The 23559-nt window shown below is 40.2% G+C and overlaps 1 protein-coding gene across 3 annotated transcripts in view; it reads right to left on the reverse strand.

Moving 5' to 3' along the window:
* Nucleotides 1–23559, reverse strand: part of tmem117 (transmembrane protein 117) — a 573994-nt gene that overhangs the window by 189861 nt on the left and 360574 nt on the right. For 2 of the 3 annotated variants that reach the window (XM_039760884.1, XM_039760886.1), the window contains exon 4: nt 9355–9457. In XM_039760884.1, the coding sequence (XP_039616818.1) occupies nt 9355–9457 (103 nt within the window). The remainder of the gene's footprint in view (nt 1–9354; nt 9458–23559) is intronic. The other variant, XM_039760885.1, reaches the window with a different exon arrangement.

Consider the following 23559-nt stretch of genomic DNA (forward strand, 5'->3'; position numbering starts at 1 on the left):
TTTATTCTGGCTGATTTTAAAATAGGATGCTTGCGAGCTCATCTTTGAAGAACAGACTACTACATTTGTAAAGTGCATTCTGATTGGGTGTTGTTTAGCAGTGTTCATTTTAGTCTGTTTACTGCAGATTAAATTCAGTGTGTGAACGCATATCAAGAGTATAGTTAGATAATAAAGACTTACTGCTATAGGATGGATTCTCTAAAGGTGCTGTTTAAGAGTAGAAAGGTGTGTGTGGTTTGAAGAAAGAAGATTCATTTGATCAGGCTGTCAAATGCATATCCAGTAGTTATAGAGCATTTCACAATGTCATATTTTTAAAACAGCATTCTGAGAAAAAATTCTCACTTCAGTGCACTGTACAATAACAAAATATCACCTTGCCTGTTCATAAGTTTGGTTTTCCCAACTAATCCAGGGGAAGGTTCTATAAAAGAGGCTAAAATGTATTTCTGGGTAGCAGTTGAAATGCATTAATTGGAAGTTTGCATATATCCTATGACATTAATACAATGTTTCAGCCTTTTTCATGTAATAGGTTCTTTTGAGGTTACTTGATCTGGAAGCCATTCAGAAGCAAATATGACAACATTTTATATGGCTAGAAGATAAACATGAAACTGTCACATTAGAGTGTGTGATATTGGGTGTATTAGATTGCTTTAGGCAGACATGACACAAAATTAAAACTGCATCAGTGGCGAGTATAACGAGAAATCATATATTGTGGTATAGATTAAAAAGGATTTGGAAAATTGCTGATATTATTTTGAATAAATGTGTAAAAACTGGTGGAGTCTAGAAGTACTGAAGCAGTCTGTGGTATACTTTAACATTCACTTTAAAATCTCTGTTATGTTGTATGGCAGCCATGTTGGATTGCAATATGAATTTGGCTATACAGGTATACTAATAAAAATTACTAAAAAATATTAACTCGATTTTCTCATTGATAATAGCTTGTTGTCTTCTGTACCATTATACATTACATCATTATGAACTTAGTTCATGCTTCACTTATTTTGGAACTCACAGTTACATGGCAAACTTTACATCATTTTTGTCAGCATGTTATCCTCACCATGTATATGGTTTGTTATATGTGTGTTCATTGACAGAAATCTTTAATATTTAATAAGTTTCTCTTGGAATATACTTTAATGCATACATGACCAGCAAAATGTTATCCTTTACTTTTAGGAAGCAATCCAGAAGAAGAATATTAGAACTTATAAACTTCACTGTGAAACGTCATGAGAGAAATATGTGGCATTATTCACATTGCATCTTTACTAGAAAAGGCTGAGTTATACCTGTATTATATAAAAAGACATTGAACAGTATCTACTATTATGGCTGAGAAGAACTACTGCCTTTCCATGGTTGTTTCCACCTTACACCCAGTGCTGCTAGGATAGGCTCCACTCTGAACTGAGTTAAACAGGCTTTAGAATATTTGTATGTATTATGCAACTGAAATTATGAATACAGAAAATGGGCAAATAACACCTTAGTACAATAAATATATAAAAAGGTCTCAGATTTAATCAGAATGTTAAAACTACAGATGGATCAGGAACTAGGAAGCAAAACAAAAAAGTAAAATAAACAGACTGACATCCTTACGTTCCAAGACCAATTTACAGATATTACAGTGGATCAACTGTTAATGCCTTCTGGCATTGTTTTCTTTGCTTTCATTGATGCCATTAAGGGATAGCTGACAGTCAAAATATTTTGCAATTTAATACTGACAAGACTATATCTCTAATGTCTGATATCTTAATTTTATGAATGTTCACATATCTGTTTATTGTATCTGTATATGTAATTGTATATGTTTTTTTTCCACATTGTTATGTGCTATCCTAATATCAATTAATAAATTATCACAAAAAAAATACTGAAAAGACTGAGTTTCTGATGTAATTACAATTATGGGCTTATCTCAATGTTTTCTTTGGTAGCAAAATCCTAGGCAAGAATTTAGGAATTAGGTTGACAGTGATTTCTGTAACACAGCATATTGTTGTTTATGTAATGTCTCTTAAGTGCACACCTTTATTGTCTTCATGTCTTATAGGCTGAACTAATGTAATACAGTATATTTTCTTCTGGGGATTTAAGTATTTAATTAAATAATTAGATAGATAGATAGATAGATAGATAGATAGATAGATAGATAGATAGATAGATAGATAGATAGATAGATAGATAGATACTTTATTAATCCCAGGGGGAAATTCACAGATTTAGGTTTAGGGTTAGGGTTAGTTAATTACTTAATCAATATAAATTCAGACTGGTTTCTCTTTAAATTGCAAACCTCAAGAACTTAGCAAAAGCACTTGCTAACTTTCTACAAAACATATTACCTTCCATTTTATCAGAAACACACACAGTCATTTTATTCTTCACTCTCTGTTTACCATATTATATCCTTCACCAGCATATCAGAACTCAAGAGGTATTATCATCTCTGTATAACCGGACAGACTCCTGTCAGACTTGTATAGTACTATTGATTTGTCACATTGAAAAGGTAAATAATCTGTATAAAAATGTAATTAGGTCTTGAAACCTTATTTTGTGAAAATGAAACAAACTAATATGATTTCTAAGTTTTGTATGTATATGACAATGAGGTCTTTTTTTACTTCTCCGTTCTACCATCACCACCAAGCCACTCTCCATCTGTTTGCATAACAATGCCTAAGTTCAGGGAATTCAGAGATGCTCGTAATGAAAGATTTCCTTACAGACAGATGATATGCTATCTGACCCAGAATCTTCATTTCATTATGTGTTTGAAGTAACAGAAGATTATCAAAAGATTTTTGGGTTCAGTATGAGCTTAAGTAAAACTATCTTATTGCCTGTGAAGATTCTCACTGCTCCATATTTGAGTAGCTTCCTTTCATAACATTGCATACATTTACATAATATGAGCAGGCCATGGTGGCAGCCTGCCACCCTCAGAAGTAGGCAAAAAGTACAAATATGTTGCAGCAAGCTGCAGAGATTTTAAATAGTTTTTTTTTCAGGGCAAAGCAGATCAGTCATCAACATTAGCAGAGTCATTGCAATGAATATGTCTATTTTACCATGTTAATAGGACAAAACTAAACTTGAATGTCAAAACAAAATCGTATTCAAACCCAATAACCCATTTCCTAAATGCATCACCACTTTACAAGAACAAAACTCAACCGAAAGTCAAAATGAAATAGCATTCCAAAGCATCTATCATACTTCTTAAAATGTGGGATTCAATTACTTGCTTGTGATTCCAAATATCTCAGTGTAAACTGAATAGTTGCGACCCATTTACTTGAAGAATAATTGTGCCAAATTTCAACAAAAGCAGCCCATTGAGAGACAAAATGTTGTATGCAGACAGATAGACATCGTACCTTAAAATAAAAAAGATCACTAGGGCAAAACATTACAAAAATCTTTTGAAGTAGGAGTACTTAACGATATGATACAATTAGACGACAACCACGGTCTACTAAGACAAACACCACTGAGACTAAACAAGCTTTATTTACTGTAGTAACACAATCACCATGGATTTTAACACATTTGTTATAATGTCCATAAAATATTTTATACCACTCAAACAAACATCTTGGTTGTGAAACTGTTATGTAGCTGTCTTGACATCTTCACCATTGACATAGCAAATTCCATGGAGATAGCACTTCCGGTCGTAGTCTACATGTGATTAGGTCTAAAGAACAGGGTAAGTTTGGAATCTCTGTGAATACATAGTTATGCACAGCAGTCTTTGTCAACTGTGAAATGTGACAAGGGGCATTGTCATGAAGCCGAAAGGGGATGGTTGACATATTTCTTGCCAGATTACATTGACTGAGAGCTGCTGACACCAAACCAAATCAGAGTAGTACACACTTGATATCAAAAAAAAAAGGTGCTGAAGATCTTGCTTGCATTGGTGTGAATTTTTTTCACATTGGATGACCACCACACTTTTATTGTTTCAATTGTTAGTTACACACTTAATTACATTTATCCATGTTTCTTCCCAGTTGTAAAATATGTTTTCCGTTCTCTTAGTCCAAATTCATTAGCTCCAGATTACCCATGAAAAACTGGATATGATGATGATTCACTTCAGGAATCAACATTCTGGGTATCCACCTTGCTAATGTTTGCAAAAATGTAATGGTTCATGAAGACTGGTTTCATCTGACCCATAAATAACTCCCTTAATGTTGGCTACAAAACTTCATGCACTATCATTTTACGATTTCTCATTACAATTTGTTACATAATGACAACCTTTCTCCTGTCTTCGATTTTGAAGGCTGAGCAGACACCGTGTTCTCTTTGAGAGATGTCCGTCTATGTTAAAATTTTGCAGCCTATCTCTTAAAAGCATGAAGGTATGATACATGTTGACTAGGTGGGAATGAACATCTGAAGGTGTATTGTCCTATAGCATTATAAATTCATTGATATCGTGATAATGGAGATTGCACTTTCAGCATTCATGCTGACTTCAAGCTAAAACAAGAGACATACACAAGAAACTAGAAATACAAGATATTTCTAACTTACATATTATAGTACACAGAACAAATCATTAGCCAACAACAAAATCAGCAGCCCTTTCATAGCTTAAAAATGTTATTATCAACCATCACGTATGAATATACAGTCTATAAACATCACACAGGTATCTTTAAAAACTAACAAAATAATCAAACAAATTAAATTCACACTGAAAGAGATAGATAGATGGACAACAATTTGGCTAGAATAGTTGTCTCACTAGCATAGAATATTCTCTAATGAAATATAGAGCTGCTAGTACAGAGAGAAGATTTTAGGGGTGGAAAGTATGAAGCTAAGATTGGATAAGGAAATTGGCAATGCTCTAAGAAGTTTTACTGCTAATTTGGTTAAGGATGAGTTAAACTTCTTCTCTATTTCTTACATACTGTAGGGGTCTATGACAGAGCAGAGGCAGATTCCATCCATCCATCCATCCATTATTCAACCTGCTATATCCTAACTACAGGGTCACGTGGGTCTACTGGAGCCAATCCCAGCCAACACAGGGCGCAAGGCAGGAAACAAACCCCAGGCAGGGCGCCAGCCCACCTCAGAGAGGCACATTCGATTTAGCTATTAACAACAGAAATGAAAAATTCAACCTTAAACTTGAGAACGTCTTGATAGTTTGGCTTACTAAGACTTTTGTCAAGCAACTCAATAAAACCAAGCAGACCAATGAAGCTTCAGCTGCAGTAGTGGTAAAATAAGATGAATGTGGGAGGTGGTTAGAGAGGACGTTATGTTCTCAAAGAGATTGTGGCAAGCCATTTGATGACTTCGGAAGAGTACTTAGTTGGCACATAATTTAGTCTGTTGTTAGTATGGGGAGACTATGATTGGAGATAATGTCAAAAGATCAAAAAAACACATTCAATTTGTTTAAATCCAGTGGAATGGTCAACTTGGGGAGCTGAGTTATCTTTTGTGGCTGAGGAAAGTGTGATGTTTGAGAAGCTTTGCATTTGCAAGGCTGCAGGGGTTCACAAGATCTGTCCAGAAATGATAATTGTACTGTATTCTCTTCACCATTATATTAAAGCCTGGCAAATCAACTAGGGGTTAACTGTTGGAATGATAGTCACCATTTATAATAAAGGAAAAGGAGTGTTTTCCAGTTACTTAAGAAGTACTAAATAATTCCTCATAGAATGATGAAAAAAGGACTCTGGTCAATAGTCACACATCTCATGTAGAATGTTTCATGTAGAACAATGAACAAGGTCCTAAACAGATATTTGAAAGGTTGTGGGAGTTTGAAAATACTTTCTGAAAATGTTTTGTGGATTTCAAAAAGGGCTTCTATTTTTGTAACTCATGTAATCTTGTGGGGTGAGTTTTATATTCTGTAGCCGCTACTTACACCATTCATAACAATATTATCACTAAGCACACCCACCATGAAAACCTTTATTTATTTCAATAATTATCATTTATCTTATCTTCCATACAACACTGCAACACTGATTTTTTTCTTGCCTTTATCATAGTGCATAATGCATAGTTCATATTTTAGTACTTTAACTATGCATTATCAGAACTAGTGCTGCAGAATCCATCTAAAGTTACAAATTAGACCCTTTGGTATAGCATGGAGCTCCTTCTTTTGATCAGTACACATAAATAATGCTAAAAATTCTGACTATTAATTAATTGAAAGCGCAGTCTCTGCTTGTCACTTTACAACATAAATAAATCTATAAACAGAAAAAAATCTGTGACTAAAGAGAAAGAAAAGTAACTCAACTGCTTTGCATATTTAAACTCGACCTATTCCACCACAACCAGCATTTTAAGTTGAAGCATTCAGTCTATAAATGTTTTCAAAACAAACACTAAAAAAACAATGCTACAATATCCTTACTAATAATTATTTTACAAATGATCATTTGGATGAATTGATGAATATATCCCGCATACCACCACCACCAATGTGTGATCACACCAGCATTTCTATACTAATCTCCACTTTGAATAAATATTTTGAAATGGAAAGGAAAAAAAAAAACAGTAGGAATTGGATCAAAGCTTCTTTGTATAGACTATTACTTCTCAAGCATATAATTAGAATAATTATAATATATTCGCACAGCTTCTCAGACAGTATGGTGTAGAGTTTAAGGCTTTGGACTTCAAACCCTAAGGTTGTCAGTTCATATCCCACTACTGACACTGTGTGACCCTGAGCAGGTCACTTGACCAGCCTGTGCTCCAACTGGAAAACCAAAAGTAATGTAACCACATTGGACGAGAGAGACAGAAAGACAGAGCCACACTGGTAACATGGAAGGATGTACACATACCGGTGTTAGACTGCAGTGATATTTTCTATGTGTGTCTAAGGGGCACAGAAAGAAGGTTATGCACAAGAAGGAGAAAATAACATTCTATGCAGAAGTATGTAATGTTTCTAAAAGAAAGGGTGAAGACAATGAAGACAACCAAGAGATGGCAAGTCACCAGTTAAGGGTGCATGAAACTGTTTTGTCCCTTTAACATGTGTGGTATCATTTAAGGGCCACAAGAGACAGCAGGAGGCACAAGGAAGTTTTAGCTTTGTGTTTCTATAATAATACTTCCCCATGCTTCATATCCTTGGAATCCAAGTATGAATAGATTATGTTATTATAGTAGTCTGCTCAGAATATACATATACTGTAAAATGGCCAGGAGAGGGTGGGCAGCCAGTTGGCTTAGGTCTCCAGGACTGTGACTGTGCCAGTCTTATTACTGGTTATGGGAACCTTTTATTCCAGGGATGCTGCTGACTGCAGTTTTTGCTTTTCTCTCCTTAGTTGTCAAACAACAGTATCTCAATAATAATAATAATGGACATGTTTTCTTAGGATCCATTTATGTTAATCAGTTTGCAACTGCTTTGTTTTATCGAATGTTTAAACTAATCTGTTCCTTTAAATGCATGCATTCATGTAATCCATCCATTATCCAACCCGCTATATCCTAACTACAGGGTCACGGGGTGTCTGCTTGAGCCAATCCCAGCCAACACAAGGCAGGAAACAAACCCTGGGCAGGGCACCAACCCACCACAAGGCACACACACCAAGCACACACTAGGGACAATTTAGGATCGCCAATGCACCTAACCTGCATGTCTTTGGACTGTGGGAGGAAACCCACGCAGACACGGGGAGAACATGCAAACTCCAAGCAGGGTGGACCCGGGAAGTGAACCTGTGTTTCCTAACTGCGAGGCAGCAGCGCTTCCACTGCGCCACCTCATGTAATTAGTAAATTATACATTTTACAATTGTATTTTACAACAGGACACACAGGATCTGAGCCTGCATTTAGTGAATAATGATATGCAAACATAAAATTTATTGAACTGAATTCCATGGCAAAAACTGAGGCTTTCTTATCTCTAAGCAATATTTTTCATGTGTCTATTTATCCAAAATTTATGAATTATTTACATTTCCAGAATATTCCACTCTAAACAAAAAAATGAACCTCAGCTGGTTTTGTGTCTCTAGATATCAATTAAGCAAAGATTATACTTGAATATTTTTTGAGGAAAGCTGTTTTTCATCTGGGTTTATCAGTACTTTCACCTCATTACTATAATCAGATGATATTCTGTTGAACAAGACTTCAGTGCTTTGGAGAGTAGGTTTACATATAAGAAGAAATGCTTTTTTGAAAAAACAAAATGCCAATCCTCCCCTTTCCTGGCAAGTGAAACTACAGAAAAATCAGGGTACAGTAGAGGTCAAGACATAAAAGTGCTTAGAGGTCTTACTGCTTCAAACATAATTTGTGTAGCTGGGTGAAATTATTCTTTTCAAATCTCTAGTTAACTCTCCTTTTGCAAGTGTTTAATGTACATGCATTTTAAATGCATTCCTACTAAATGTGTAATGTTTTATATTACACCAGTTAATTCAGAAAAAATTTTGCAAAGTCATAGAGTCCAATCAATAGTTAAATAAAAACAAAAGTCAATGGATATTAAAAAAATATCAATTCTTGGATCTTTTGAAACAGCAAATGAGAAGAATGTTAATTAACAAGAAAAATAATCAAGCTTATATCAATGAGAAAGAAAGAAAACTACAAACCATGGATTGTTTTTTATTTTAATTGTTACAAACACTGATGTGGCAAGTTGCATTCTGATGCCAAATGAATAAAAACCCAATCTTTGATTTAGCAGCTCTAAATAATTAACTTTAAATGTAAAATAATGAATAAAGGATTTCATTTGTTCTGGGTTGATGCAACTAGTTTGTTTTTTGTTGTTTTGTTTTTTTTTTGCATGAAAAGCTAATTCAATTTTAAAAATGTTATTAGTGGACTACAGAGTACAGCCAAAGGTAGAATGTAAATCTGGATGGCAAAAGTACAAAAGAGACTATTTTTCAGATAAATAACACTTTTTTAACTGTCTTATTTTTGTATAATATGTATTCAGCATGAGACAAATAAATTGTACAATTAAAAACTTAAGCAGAGGGTAAATGTTTTACAAATTAAAAGAAATTTAGCCAATAAATTAATGAAAGACCCTCTGCTGTTGTAACTGTAGCCTTATGATGAATCTGTTGGAAACTTGCTTTGTTTTTTTATTTTTTTTCTTTTGCATGTAGTATGCACTGTCAGAGAAGCTAGACTCCTCAAACTAATGCAAATCAAAGATGACACATCCTCATCACCATCAGATTGCAACGGGTTTAAGGTTTTAGCAGCAACTGGGAGGCATCCGCAGGAAATAGAAATTCAAGCAGATGAAATTAAATTTTCAATTCTCACCATCCATGCAGTGACAAAATCCCCCATCCAGGTTCCTACCGCAGCTACTTTCATGAAGCTTTCATTCCTGATTCCCATATATTCTGTCACAAAATAGGGACTGCTGGGGCAAGGAAAAAAAGCGAGAAAACGATTAACACTGCTAGCATTTCAGTGTTGGCTTACAGAAAATAAACACAGCTATGAAAGGAATCTGAAGGGCACTGCACTTTTTATTTACATGCAGATAAGCAGAATACAAACAAAATAAGCAAATAATAATTTCCTTAATAATATGATGTACAATAATTGTGCAGTATATTTTGTTAAAAAGGGCATTTTTATTTAATAAAACTTTAGTACTTGTTAAGCTGTGGAGAAGAATTGTACTTGGACTAAATTGCAAATGGGAATCTTGTACAATACATACATTGTTTGGGCATCAAAGAGAGTATATAAAGTTCAATTCTGGTTTTGTAAGTAAAGTGGAATTTTTATTAAAATTAAAAAAAGATTAGCGCATTACAATAGAATATTTGTGACAAGAATGAACTGTAAATCAACAAGATTTAATTTATCTTGAGGCTAAAGAGCAAACTCCTTTCAGGTTAGTGTATTTAAACGTTAGATTTAACAAAGATATGTGGATAAGTTTCTACCATTTGTGATTTATAGTGTCCATCCATCCATTATCCAACCCGGGTCTGCTGGAGCCAATCCCAGCCAACACAGGGCTCACGGCAGGAAACAAACCCCGGGCAGTGCGCCAGCCCACCGCAGGGCACACACACACACACACACACACCAAGCACAAACTAGGGACAATTTAGGACCGCCAATGCACCTAACCTCCATGTCCATGCAAACTCCATGCAGGGAGGACCCAGGAGGCAAACTCAGGTCTCCTAACTGCGAGGCAGCAGCACTACCCACTACGCCACCGTACCACCGTTTTATAGTGTCTCACAACCAAATCAGCATGGATACTGACAAGCAGCAAATCAAAAGTCATGTCATCACTGAATTTCTAATTCTTGAGAAAACAAAATTTACTCATTTTCACCTAGTCAATTTGTACCAGGTCCCATCCCCATCATATGCCACATGGCATGACCCACAGTCTACCTGAACTTTAACATCCACAACAGAAGAACAACACCAGGGAGAAAATCATAATGGACAAATATGACCAACATTGTGTTAGATAGCAGATAATATAGGGACGGAGCAAGTCCTGGGCATACTGCGTACCCAGAATGTTGAGGGATGAAATGAAGCATTGCTACATCGATATTCCAAGGAGAAACTAATGCTCCTAGTGCTAATGAATTTGAATTTCTTGAGTCATTTTCAGAAGGTGATAAATCTTAGATTCTTCACTATGACTTTCAGCATCCCAACAAAAATCTGAATAACAGATGAGCAGCAAATCATCAGCAGTAAAGAAATTCAAGTTCAAATTCAGTGTAAGCAAGATCATGTAGACAATTTCTCCTAGTGATATTACTGACAGCTAAACCTTGCATATCCAACAATAGCACATTTTTATGTGTGTATATTTATGTTATGGACTATAGCCGGCCAGTTATCCCGGCCAATACCAACAGGCCACCAGGTGGAGCCCTCCCTGCAGCATGGAGGTGCCCGAATGCCAGCAGGGAATTATGGACAATGGAGTTTTCATCCACAGCCCTGCTGGATACCACAGGGGCCACTAGAAGGCGCTGCAGGGAGGAACAATGAGTATTTTGCATACAACCCTGAAGTGCATCCTAGTCACATGGACAAAGGGAATGACGTGCTTCCAGGTTGAAGAAGAAGAGTTTTCATCTGACCTGGAAGTGCTAGGAAGTCACATGGACAGGAGTTCAGAAGCACTTCCGTGTCATGGACGATGAGCTGAGCTGGGTGGCAGGGTGGTAACGCGTCTGGGAGAGTGGAGGATTGAGATTTGTATTGTGGTTGATTTATTGTATGAGTATTGTGGAGAGGAGGGTGCTTTGTGCACTGTACAGTTCGAATAAAAATTATATTTGGACTTTTATCTGGTGTCTGGCATCTGGTCTGAGGGTTCAAGGGGATGACAGCGCCCCCATCTGTCACATGTGTTATTTTCATTATGAAGAAGCAGTTGTTGGGGTTTTTAAACTCTTTTGATCTATTTTGACAAACTTCATTCTTGTTGTTGCTTCATTCTGTTGTTTGATTGTAAGACATAAGGCTATACATGACCGTGACTGTTATATCCATGACATCACCGGACTTGACAATTTAAATATGGTGCCAGTTCCATTGTGCATTATCCCTCAGTTGCACAAATAACAAAATCTTTACAGGCAGTTTCTTGAACAAGTAGGCCTAATTTTTGTCTCAGACTCAGATTCCAGTTTTGCCCTCATGTTTTGGTTGTCATATTATTTGTCTTTTTTGTCTCTAAACTGCCATTCTCTTTGGACCATATGTAGCCATCTCTTGGAGTCTCATTTTTAAAACTTTGCATAGATTCAAGTGTGAAAATATGTGCACGCTAAAATACAACAGTAAAATGTGTCCACCAAAAAAAAATCAGATTTATAAAATCTGGTGTACTCACATTGTTAAACAATTTACTGTTTGTTTATAAATCCAATCATCTTGTAAATATGCATACGTTAATGCACCTCGAACACCTCCCTGAAACATGGAGGATACTAATCAACCTTACGGTGCTGCAGAACTTCACTGGTTGGTAAAGCAGTTCCCTTCTGATGCATCGAATACCTGGCCACCTTCATTCAAGAGTATCTGATTGTGCTCCACAACTGAGAGCACAAGATCACGAATGGCATTATAGAACTTTTCCTCTGTGTTCTGGGGGCTCAAAGAAAGGCATGAGGCACCAGCACATGAGCAGGTACATTAGAGGTCTCTAACTCCAGTCCTGGGGCCTCATGTATAACGCCGTGCGTAGAACTCGCACTATAACATGGCGTAAGCACAAAAGCCGAAATGTGCTTACGCACAGAAAAATCCAGATGCAGGTATCTGTGCGAACTCCAACTTCCACGTTCTTCCACTACATAAATCCCGATCAGCGTGAAAACTAACGCTCGTGCACGCGCATTATGTAACGCCCCAAATCCTCCCAGAATTACGCCTATTTGAATATGCAAATCAATATAAATTGCCCTTAAGCGCAGCCTTCTGTGAAAAGACAATGGGAAAAGCACGGGGAAAATATAAGAATTTCAGCGAATACCAAGTGGAGGCAAAGGAAAAACATACTATTTGTTCAAATAAGCCGTGGTATAATCAACAAAAGGAAGTTGATCGAGTGGCATAGCGTGTTGGAGAAACTTGAAAGCTCACATTAACAAAATCGCACAGTGCCGGAAATAAAAAAGAAGTCACATATCAAAGTCGCCGTGAAAAGAAGAGTTGTAGCCCACTGTCTGAGTGTCATATGAAAGCTTATTAGGGTACAGAGAAAAAAGGCACATGGTGGGGAAAAAGCACGAAATGTCAACTTCAATCTCGACATTTCCACTTTAATCATGTAGTTTATTTTGTCATTAAAGTAGAACATCATAAACTTCATCTTAAAATCGTTTAATTAACCAGTTTCTCAAATCACATCGTAATTAAAGTAGCACGTAAATGCTTTGTTTTGTATTTGATCTTCTATGTGCTCTATGTGTGTGAATCACTACTTGCTTCTTAAACCGGCTCTTTTCCTCCAACTGGACACAGAATCCATTACATGATGATACGTGATATCATTTTCATGATGATAGGAGTTAAAACACGTTATTAAACATGTGTTTCACTTCGATGAAACAATTTATTGCAGGAGTACTCAGGGGCGGCTCTGGGCTTGTGGTGGCACTGGGCAGAGGAAGAATCGGTGGCTCCTTCATCGGCCAATGTCAGTAAGGTAGCTTATGCACGGTGGATGGCCACGTCCATTGCAGACACTAGCAGCCTCGTGCTCATGACACAAGCATTTAACTTTTGCCGAAATTTGTCGCTGCGTTTTTAGCTGTGTTGTTATTTTATCTTTCTGTTTTATATTCAATATATATTGGTGTGGAAGACTGCCGGCTTCCGAGGCCGGTCCGCACCCCCAGGCCGACAGGAGGAGCTCTCCAGACCGCGGGATTGTGCTCCGAGGTCCAGCAGGGCCTTATGGACTCTGTGGTGTTTATTCACAGCCCTGCTGGATACCTTGGGCGCCACCAGGAGTCGCTGTGGGGGGACTTATCGGCTCTGTTGTGCCTTATGACCCGGGAGTACGTCACGGTCACGTGACAGGAAGATATGGCGTGCTCCCGGGTTGAAGTAATGGACTTATTTCCCTGACCCGGAAGGAGTAGGGAACTGTGGACTGCTGGGACAGGAACACCTCCGGGTCAGGGGCTATAAAAGGACGCTGCCTCAGTCCAGACACTGAGCTGTGCTGGGTGGGAGAGGAGCAAAGTGTCTGGGCGAGGAGGAGAGGTTATAGCGAGTTTAATAGTAGTGGTTTGTTTAGAGTGTGTTTGTTTGTAGTGTGGAAGGTGCTTGGTGCACTGTGAGAAAAATAAAAGGTCTTGGACTGTTACCTGGTGTCAGGAGTCGTACCTGAGGGTTCGAGGGTGCACTACTGCCCCCTACTGCCACAATTGGCGTAGTCGGCAGGATTCTCTGGCCGTCTGTTGGCAGAGGACCTGCATAACAAAGAAATTTTGTGTGGGCAGACACCCTCAGGGGATTCCCCATCTTTACACGGAGGTGCACAACACCACCCGCTGCCAAGGAAGCGGCAACACTGCGTGATATCCCGCTCTACAGGGCCATGGGAAAGAAAACAGGAAAAAAGAAGGTTAGTCCCAGCCGCCTGCAGGGCATGACGGACGCCGCGATGTCCTGGACACTCCTGACCGGGAGCGAGGAAGACAGAGCGCTGATACGGGCCAAACAAGCCCGGCCGCGAAAGACCGGACACGGACAACTGCCGCGCATCATACTCCCTAGACGGTCCGGGGTGCCGCATTCCATTGCGGAGGCGGCTGCAGGTAAACCGCCCGGCGCCCGTCTTTTATCCTGTTTTACAGGCGTCCGCCGGGAGGATTGCAGCGGCGTCTTGGGCGACTACCTGTGCCGGCAAAATGGCGCGGCTCCCAAAAAGACAAGCCGTGACGTAAGACGGCTAGAGACAGCCGCAGTCGGCGACAACAGACTGGTCACCCGCGGTGGATGTCGGGACGGTGGAGGAAACCCGAGTCCGCCGGCGAGGCGGTCGTCCCCTAACGGGTCCGAGCCTCCTCGAAGGGGAGGGGAAGGCGGGCGAAGCGCCGCCGAAAGAAACAGCCGCCGACAAAGAGGGACGGGTTGTGGCTGACGAGTCTGCCGCGGTAAAGGAGAAGGCAGATCGCAGCCGGCTTGTAGTGGCCAGCCGTCCCTCTGAGGACTCCAACTCCCAGGAGCCTGTGCGCGACCCAGCGGAACACGTGCCGGGAGGCGGCGTGCTCATTGGTTCCGGCGGAAGGTAAGCTCAACGCGGAAGCGAAAATGCAGCCGGCCGTGATAACTAACTGTTTAGACTTACAGGGTCTCGAGAAATACCTCGAGCCCCTGCACCGTTTCTTGCAGGGTGTCGAAGAGCTGAAGGAACGTGTGGAGGAACTAGGAGCGACGGCAGCAGCACCTGTGAAGGCGCTGAAGGATTTGTGCAGGCGCGCCGGAAGCTCGGAGATGGTCGATGCGGGAGTACAGGTGAGTCCCTCCCGTGTCGTAGAGAATAAGGGGACACAGTGCGATCGGGCACCGCAGAGAATGAGTAGCGCGTCAAAGCACTGTGTACCCGCCAAGAGACTGGGGCACGATGACTGAATGGTCGTGGACTGGATCAAACAGCCCGGGCATGCGCGTGGCGTGGCTTTCCGGGCAGTACGGCTCACCAGGACCCGACCGGTCTTAAGTGCGGGGTAGCGCCGGTGGTAGGAGTTCCGGGGGATGCGCCGCTCGTGCCGGTGCAGCTGAATAGTGCTGTGCATCGGTGCGGACGGTGCAAATGACGCCGACTCCCAGTAAGCGGAAGGTAGCGGGTGTGCAGACAGCACAGAGGCTCTCCTCTTCCCATGAAGGGCCTCAGGCTGAGCGCAAGCCCCACATTAAGCGGGAGATCCCCAAAAGGAATGGTGGGTCTCCCAACAGGATAGAAAGAAGGCTTGAGGGCCGCCAGGCGGCCATGATGACTTCCCTGGCAGGTGAAGGGGCGGAGATGACGCTGACGGAGTTCCCGAGATGTTTTTGGTCCCGCAGAGGGGAACAGCCAGGAGGACTCCGTCGGTGCTATAATTGCCGGCGACCGGGCCACGAGAGGCGCCATTGTCCCCGGAGAGACAGGAAGTACACCGTCCCTCCAAGGTTCGCTCGAGGACAGGGACAACGCGTTCAAGGCCCGGATGACGCGTCCTCCTGGAGGAGGACGTCCCTTTCGGGGCCGGACGCTCCGCCCAGAAGTCGTCACTAAGGGGGGGGAACTGTGGAAGACTGCCGGCTTCGAGGCGGTCCGCACCCCAGGCCGACAGGAGGAGCTCTCCAGACCGCGGGATTGTGCTCCGAGGTCCAGCAGGGCCTTATGGACTCTGTGGTGTTTATTCACAGCCCTGCTGGATACCTTGGCGCCACCAGGAGTCGCTGTGGGGGGACTTATCGGCTCTGTTGTGCCTTATGACCCGGGAGTACGTCACGGTCACGTGACAGGAAGATATGGCGTGCTCCCGGGTTGAAGTAATGGACTTATTTCCCTGACCCGGAAGGAGTAGGGAACTGTGGACTGCTGGGACAGGAACACCTCCGGGTCAGGGGCTATAAAAGGACGCTGCCTCAGTCCAGACACTGAGCTGTGCTGGGTGGGAGAGGAGCAAAGTGTCTGGGCGAGGAGGAGAGGTTATAGCGAGTTTAATAGTAGTGGTTTGTTTAGAGTGTGTTTGTTTGTAGTGTGGAAGGTGCTTGGTGCACTGTGAGAAAAATAAAAAGGTCTTGGACTGTTACCTGGTGTCAGGAGTCGTACCTGAGGGTTCGAGGGTGCACTACTGCCCCCTACTGCCACAATTGGCGTAGCCGTCACTGCAGTCAGTGCTTTTCTTTCCCCAAGTAACCGATCGCCATACAATCAGCTCTGTAATAGACGTTAAGCCATCTGTAAGCTTAGCACCGATTCTTCAAAATGTTTAAAGAACATTGAAATATCTTCGTAGTACACGTTTAATTATTCTATCCTTCACTACACTCCCAGTGAAGAATATAGATTATTTAAATGAAGTTAAAGTTTTATCTGTATAATTTAACAAACATATTTTGCTGCATTTCACCTTAAAAATGATATCGTCATCATATGTAAATACGCACTTTATAAAGTGGCTCAGGTTGTGCGATATTATAACTATAGTGCAAGTTTACAGTGGGGTGATTGTAGATTAAGTGCATTTAAAGTTCTTGGGATTAAACTGTTTCTGAACCGCGAGGTCCGTACAGGAAATGCTTTAAAATGTTTTGCAGTGGCTGAGACAGCATGTCCTTAAAGCTGTATACCGATAATTCTCTTTCCGATCAGCTGCTGCTGTGATTCACACTCAGATACAGTGATATAAATACTCTGAGTGGTGCAGTGAGAGTAATATGGAAAAAGATGATCCGCTGTGGCAACTCCTAATGGGAGGAGCTGAAAGAAGAAGAAGAAGAAGAAGGAGAAGTGAGAGTAACAACGCTAAAGCAGTTATGGTATTTGGAATACTATGGCTGTTCCCTCTACCATTATATTGTTACGAGTTAATTACAATCAGATGCATTACACTAATAAACAATATGCGGTTAGTTTCTGTGTATTTATAAAGCCGCGTCATGAAAATAATGAGTAGTCACACAAGAACAGTACCATTGCTTTGACGCTGGGTGCCGCCAGTCTGCAAAACCGAGTGGAGAACTTGCGTACGACAAAGTATGAGGTACCGTGGAAAAGTGCGTGGCTTTACGCCAAGTGTAGGTTTTATACATCGCGATTTGAACGTGGAAAAGTTCTTACGCAACATTTCTGTGCGTACGCACCGTTTATACATGAGGCCCCTGGAGATCTATTGTGGCTGCAGGTTTTCATCCTAGCCCTTTTCTTAATTAGTGATCAGATTTTGCTGCTAATTAACTCTTTGCCTTAATTTTAATTGATGCATATCTTAAGACTCAGGCCCTTTAATTATTTCTTTTTTCCTTAATTAGCAATCAAACAATATCAAGACACTGTAAACAAGGGCTTTATAGCACCCGACCTGGCATAGAATACGCAGAGGCACGTGTTCACACTCACAGGCATTTATTTTTCTTCAGCTGTGTGACACGTCTTCCCCGTGCCACACAGCCCAAACACAGTCCAAAGCACAAACACACAAAAAACCAAACTTTCCTGCTCCACCACTCCTCCCAGGCAACCTCGTCCTCTTCCTCCTGATTCTGGCCTCGATTGCTGGGAGGCAGGCCCTTTTATGCCCCACCCGGAAGTGATCCAGGTGCCTGACCAGCTGGTCTTAATTGCACCTCCGGGTGGGGCTGATAAACCGTCCAGTGTGGTGGCTGGATCTCTGCAGCACCCCCTAGCGGCCACCCCATCTCCCAACCGGGCTGCTGTGGTGGACTCCATGTCCCATGGAGCCACGGGGGAGATTGAGGAGGAATCCACTGCCAGGGAGACTGCCCCAAGCACCCGGGGGAGGTATTGCAAAGTCCATGATGGCTCCCCTGGGGCGTATGCATCAGAGCGTCCCGGCCGGGCATGGGACCCGGCTGTCCGTCACAACACAAAATGTATCAACACATAAACAACAACCTGCATCCATCACACAGTAACTGAAAATAAAGAAAGGTGAAGGCCTCAGTAATGTTGATCTGCTCAAGTCCACATAACATTTTGACAGCGCTCTTAAAAAAAGAAAATCTACAGATTTAGAAATGTCTGCCATGGCAGAATGAGCGCCATGGAATTAAATGACGGGTTTAATTAGCAACAAGAATTGGCTTCAAATTAAGAAACTGAATGAAGTGAAGTTAGTTGGAGCTTGAGACCCCAATTTAGCTGGTCATCTTTTGTCTCACTTCACATCAAATCTATGTTTAGGTGCCGTTTAAGGAAAAAAGAATCGATTCAGTGGCCAAAGTCTCAAGGAAAGAAATTAAAATAAAGGGCAATAGTTAATTAGCAGCAAAAACTGGTCACTAATTAAGAAAAGAGTTAGAATGAAAACCTGCAGCCACAGTAGCTCATCAGGACTGGAGTTGGAGACCCCTGAGATGGACACTATCACCTGGCACATCTAGTGATGTGATTGCTGTTACAAAGAGCAGTACAGAATATGAAATACTGAGGGTTCAGCCAGATACCTTATCAACAAGACAGCCAGATGTGAAGCACCATCACATCCGTCAAAGCTAGTTTGCCCCAAAATAAATGAATCATGGGTTGACCCAGGGCACTGAGACATGATCTTTGACTGTCATATCTTGCATGACTTATTTATGGTTAACAAAAGTAGCTTTGTTCTCGCAAGGTGCTCTTATTGTAACATGAGTGCAGTAAATTGCTCCGATTATGTTAGGAGAATCTGACACTGCTGCAAATTGCCCTTTTATGTTGCCAAAAACATGTTTTATGTATGTAAATCTACACCTTACAAAAACTGGATGTGGTGCCTTACTGGTCAACTAAAGGTTTCCAAAACAGCGGACATGATGGAATGAAGCTTGGCTTAGATACTGTTGAAATGTCGGCCAGTTCCCTGAGAAATGAGAACAGGTAGACGGTATAAACTGACAAAAAACAAAAAAAAGTTCTTTAGTACAAATATGCAGCATTGGACTTCTTAACAGGGAACTAAAATTGAGTCTGTACTTCACATGCATCATTTTTGAGGAGTTTGTCACATAACGCTCATTATAATAACAGCTCAGTGATATGAATTATTAAGCCTGTGAATCATTATTTAGCTGATTTGGCTACATTTCCCTAATTCATCAAGGGTGTCTTCATTTCCCAGTTTGTTTGAATGGTTGCATACGCATGGGTCAGAGAGAGAGAGAGAAAGGTTAGGAGCACGCACTGATACAGCCAATTGCCGCACCTACCACATGACAAACCAACTCAGGATCCCAGATTACGTCCCGAGTGCAGCCATGCAATGGGTGACACCTCAGCACCACACTAGAGTGACCATAAATATATGCATGTTCCGCTGTCTAATTTTCTTTTCAAAATCCAGACGTTTGTGTAGGAGGGTGCGTGTGCACATTTCAAGACTCTTTTTGTCCGTATGCAAGCTTTATAAATGAGGCCCCTGGTTATTCTTGGTGCATGCAATACTCCTTCAACAAAAGCATGTCATTAAGAACACAATAGAAAACTAAAAAAATACTCCATAGGGTAAATATTGTGCAGTTCAAAAATCATCCCTTTTAGACTCAACACTACATTTAAATGAAAAATAAGCTCCCTTTCTTTGTTTGCTTACATTACAGTTCTATGGTATTAATACCACAATAATTGTATCAATTTGCCCTTCTTAACTTTTTTCACTAATGGCCATAAAAGTATAAATAAATTCAATTAACTATTATCTAGCAGGTCAGTTGGATTGGCTGAAAAAAAATGTTATCCCGAGCAGGCCCAGTTCTAGAGGCGAAGCCACCATCGTGCCATTTAATTTCAGCCGCCCCCTCACGCTATAATACCTTCACTCGTTTTCTAAACCAGTGTATTTAAAATTAAAAATGTTCGCAATTTCCTTAATGTCAAAAAAAAATTAAAGAAAATTTCTTTGTAGGTAAAAGAAAACTTGATTTACGCATTTAACAAACTGGCGACAAGTTTAATTAATTCATCAGTAAAATTCGAATTAACACTATAAAAACTTTTGATTGATGTGCTGCGTACTTGAGCTGCCACAATTCACGTGTTGTGACTTGCTTGGTTTTCTTTGAAGCAAGTTACCGACATTCGACTGGAAAAGACGAACCCCGCGCCAAGCCTGCATTTTGTTGAGGGCGGCTGCCTTTGTGGATGCACCTTTTGTACGACTGGCAGAACTGGGCCTGATCCCGAGTATCAGGAAGACTTTCAGTGTGTATTACACTTGACAGGGGTTACCAGGAGTGCTGAGGATATTCAAGACAAAAAGTTAATATATTACAGTAAACATTTGCTAAATTACTGTGTGAATTCAATCACTCTTCTCAGCAATTACATTTTTTTTTTGCATTATGTCACTGTAATGTGTAGCTGAAGTCTATTGTAAGCTACTTTCAAGTCATTCTATGACATTTATGCTGTTTAAACATTGCTAAAATAGAATTTCTCATGCAATCTGCAGACTTGATTGATAAAAGGCCTGCACTGGTACTTTACTTGCAGCTGCCTCTGTACACAAGATAATACATATCACAAAGATCAGCATTGCTTCCCATAAAAGATCTTCAAGCCTCAGTAATATACAGCAGAATTGTTTAAAAACTTAGGGCACGGTCAATTACAACATTGAGAATTACATTTGGGTCAGTCCAGACAAAATAAATCCTGCTCAGCAGTCAAGACTTGGACAATTTGTACTTGTTTACGGGAAGGGCTTCATGACCCTCTGAGAGGCTGATATGCTCCATCATCTGATAATCTTATTTAAGTTACACAATGGAACTATTTCATACAAAAGTTTTAGCTGGTTAATGCAATTTGTTGTAGGTGGCATATGGGACAGGCGAGGAGTCAGGAAGATCCCTTACCCGTAAGGGGGTCCCCGAGTGAACAGAAAGGTCTCCCGGCCAAGAGAGGGAAGGATGTGTTACCCAGACAAGGATGTCCTAACAGATGGACGAACAACCCGAGCAGAAGAGAAGGTTCCATACCTGAACAGGAAACCCCAGACAAATAGACATGTGCCCTCACTTGGCACATGTGTAATACCTTCCCTGGTCGAGATAAAGGAAGACAGGGAAAAACTGTCTCCGAGAGGTGTTTATTTCCCCCAGGCGCTAGAGGGCAGCAGCCCTCCATATCGGCACCCATTCAGGGACCAGCAGGAAATGCCAAAAGTTGTAGTCTGCCAGTACAGCCCTGCTGGGGTCCATGGGTACCGCAAGAGGGCACTGAAAGGAGATGCACTCCCCAATATATTGGACTTCTGTATGTCCTGGGTAGCAGCCCTGGCATTGGAAGTACTCCCAGGTCCTCAATAAAAGAGACCACACTCCCTTGTCTAGGCAAGTCAGAGCTGGGAGGACGGACAGCAACACATGACTGGAGGAGGGCAGTGCGGAGGAGAGAGGAGAGGTGATATTGCAGGGAAACTTGTGCTTTGTTACATTGTGGAGGTATTGTGGATAAAATCATCCATTATTTGAACCCGGGATTGTGCTTATGTCTTTGTATTTAGGGTTTGGGGCTCACTGGCGCTCCATGTCCATCACAGTGTGCTATAAAATAGTACTGAATATGTGTAAGGATCTTCAGTTGTTTTGAAGTATTTTTCTTATCTGTTTTGTTTCTTTTTTATATATTTAAAGGCAAGGGGTCACATAGCCACCTTAGCCTAAAATTTACCTTCAAATAAATAAGATCAATAAATAAAAGTATTTTATGAAAATGAATAAAACACTCCTTCTTTATGTGTTTCAGATTTCTGATTTTAGCACCATCTAGATCAGGGATTCGCAATCTTTTGTCTTGGCATGCCAACCACAGGCATTTAAATGTTCTGCAATGCCAAATTTTTTTGGGGTTAAATCGTTAACTACTGAATTCTTATTAAGTAAAATAAAAGATTGTTATCCACTTAAAATATTGCATTTGGGGACTTCAATAAGGTGTTAGGAATAGTTTTTATGCATGTGTGTGTGACTTTTAATTTTTTCATGTACACTTCATTTTTTTCCATTTAAGGAATTATATATTAATGTATGAAAATCAGTCTTGATATGGAATAAAAAATTTTTAAGCCTTAAATTTTCATATTTTAATTTACTAAAAACAAAAGTACAGAGCTTAAATTTAATGTGCAGCAGGCAAATGCTAATAGCACATGATTGGGCATTTTATTGACTTTGGGGGATTTTAACGTGTTGTTTATAAATAATGATAAGATCATCATGGATTACTCAGTTTATTATTATGGGTACATGCTCAGTTTTATTTACAGTTATATCTTCTGTCCATTAACTGAAAAAATAAATACTGCTTAAAACCAGTGTTAAAAATTCAAACAGTATGGTGTAATTACAACACAAATTAGCAAATTTTAAAAGTTATTCAGAAAATTTTCATTTACAGTCTTTTTAAAACAGCTTTTATAAGAGCACACATTTCAAATTAGGTTTGTCAGAAAGTCCCTTTGTCAGGTTTCTGACATTTGCTGCCGTGAGACTTCATCATTGTGTGAAGGAGACATCAGCTAGATAATAAGCCTTACTAAAGAGTCACATTTAATGGACAAGTCAAACCCATTCAGATTTCAAATGTCACAAACTCTTCATGCTTTCATTTTTCATATCTCTTCTTCCTTTTTAGAATTTTCACAACTTTAAGGTTACCTTTGCAATATTATAGCTGTCAGTTTCAGATTACTATTCCAGAATTCCTATAGAACATTCTTTGTTCTGCTGTCCTCTGATTACTTCACATAAGACTTCAACTATCATTGAATTGGACTAAATGACCTGTAAATGAAGGATTGTCAACAGTATTCATCTGTTCAGCAGGTGTTATGTACAGATGATTCACGACCAGCTGCTTGCCATTTGATACACAGTATCACATTGCAAGTTCCTGACACATCTGGCATTGCAGCATGGGGACTGAATGTGTGTATTGATGCTGTGAAGGACAAAAACAGTAATAGGGACCACTTTGCAATTACTGTATCTGCAGCATATACTTGTCTTACACTTTTTAATTAATGTTGTATTCATTTCTTTATGCTTCTCTTATTAACATGTGTTTTCAAATAAATAAATTAACTTGTTAGTTATTAAAAAATATGACATGAAAATTGATTTGTCAAACTTCTATACTAATATTCTTTCAATTTCAACAGTTGTATTACCACATACTCGGACAGTAGATTATCCTAAATATATAAATATACGTTATATAAATATAAAAATGATCACAGATGGGTACAATGTAAAGGGTACACGGCAGAAGGAACTGAATGCTACGTGGGAGCCTAACTC

This window comes from Polypterus senegalus, chromosome 8 (assembly GCF_016835505.1).
Source record: "Polypterus senegalus isolate Bchr_013 chromosome 8, ASM1683550v1, whole genome shotgun sequence".
Lineage (NCBI taxonomy): Eukaryota > Metazoa > Chordata > Cladistia > Polypteriformes > Polypteridae > Polypterus > Polypterus senegalus.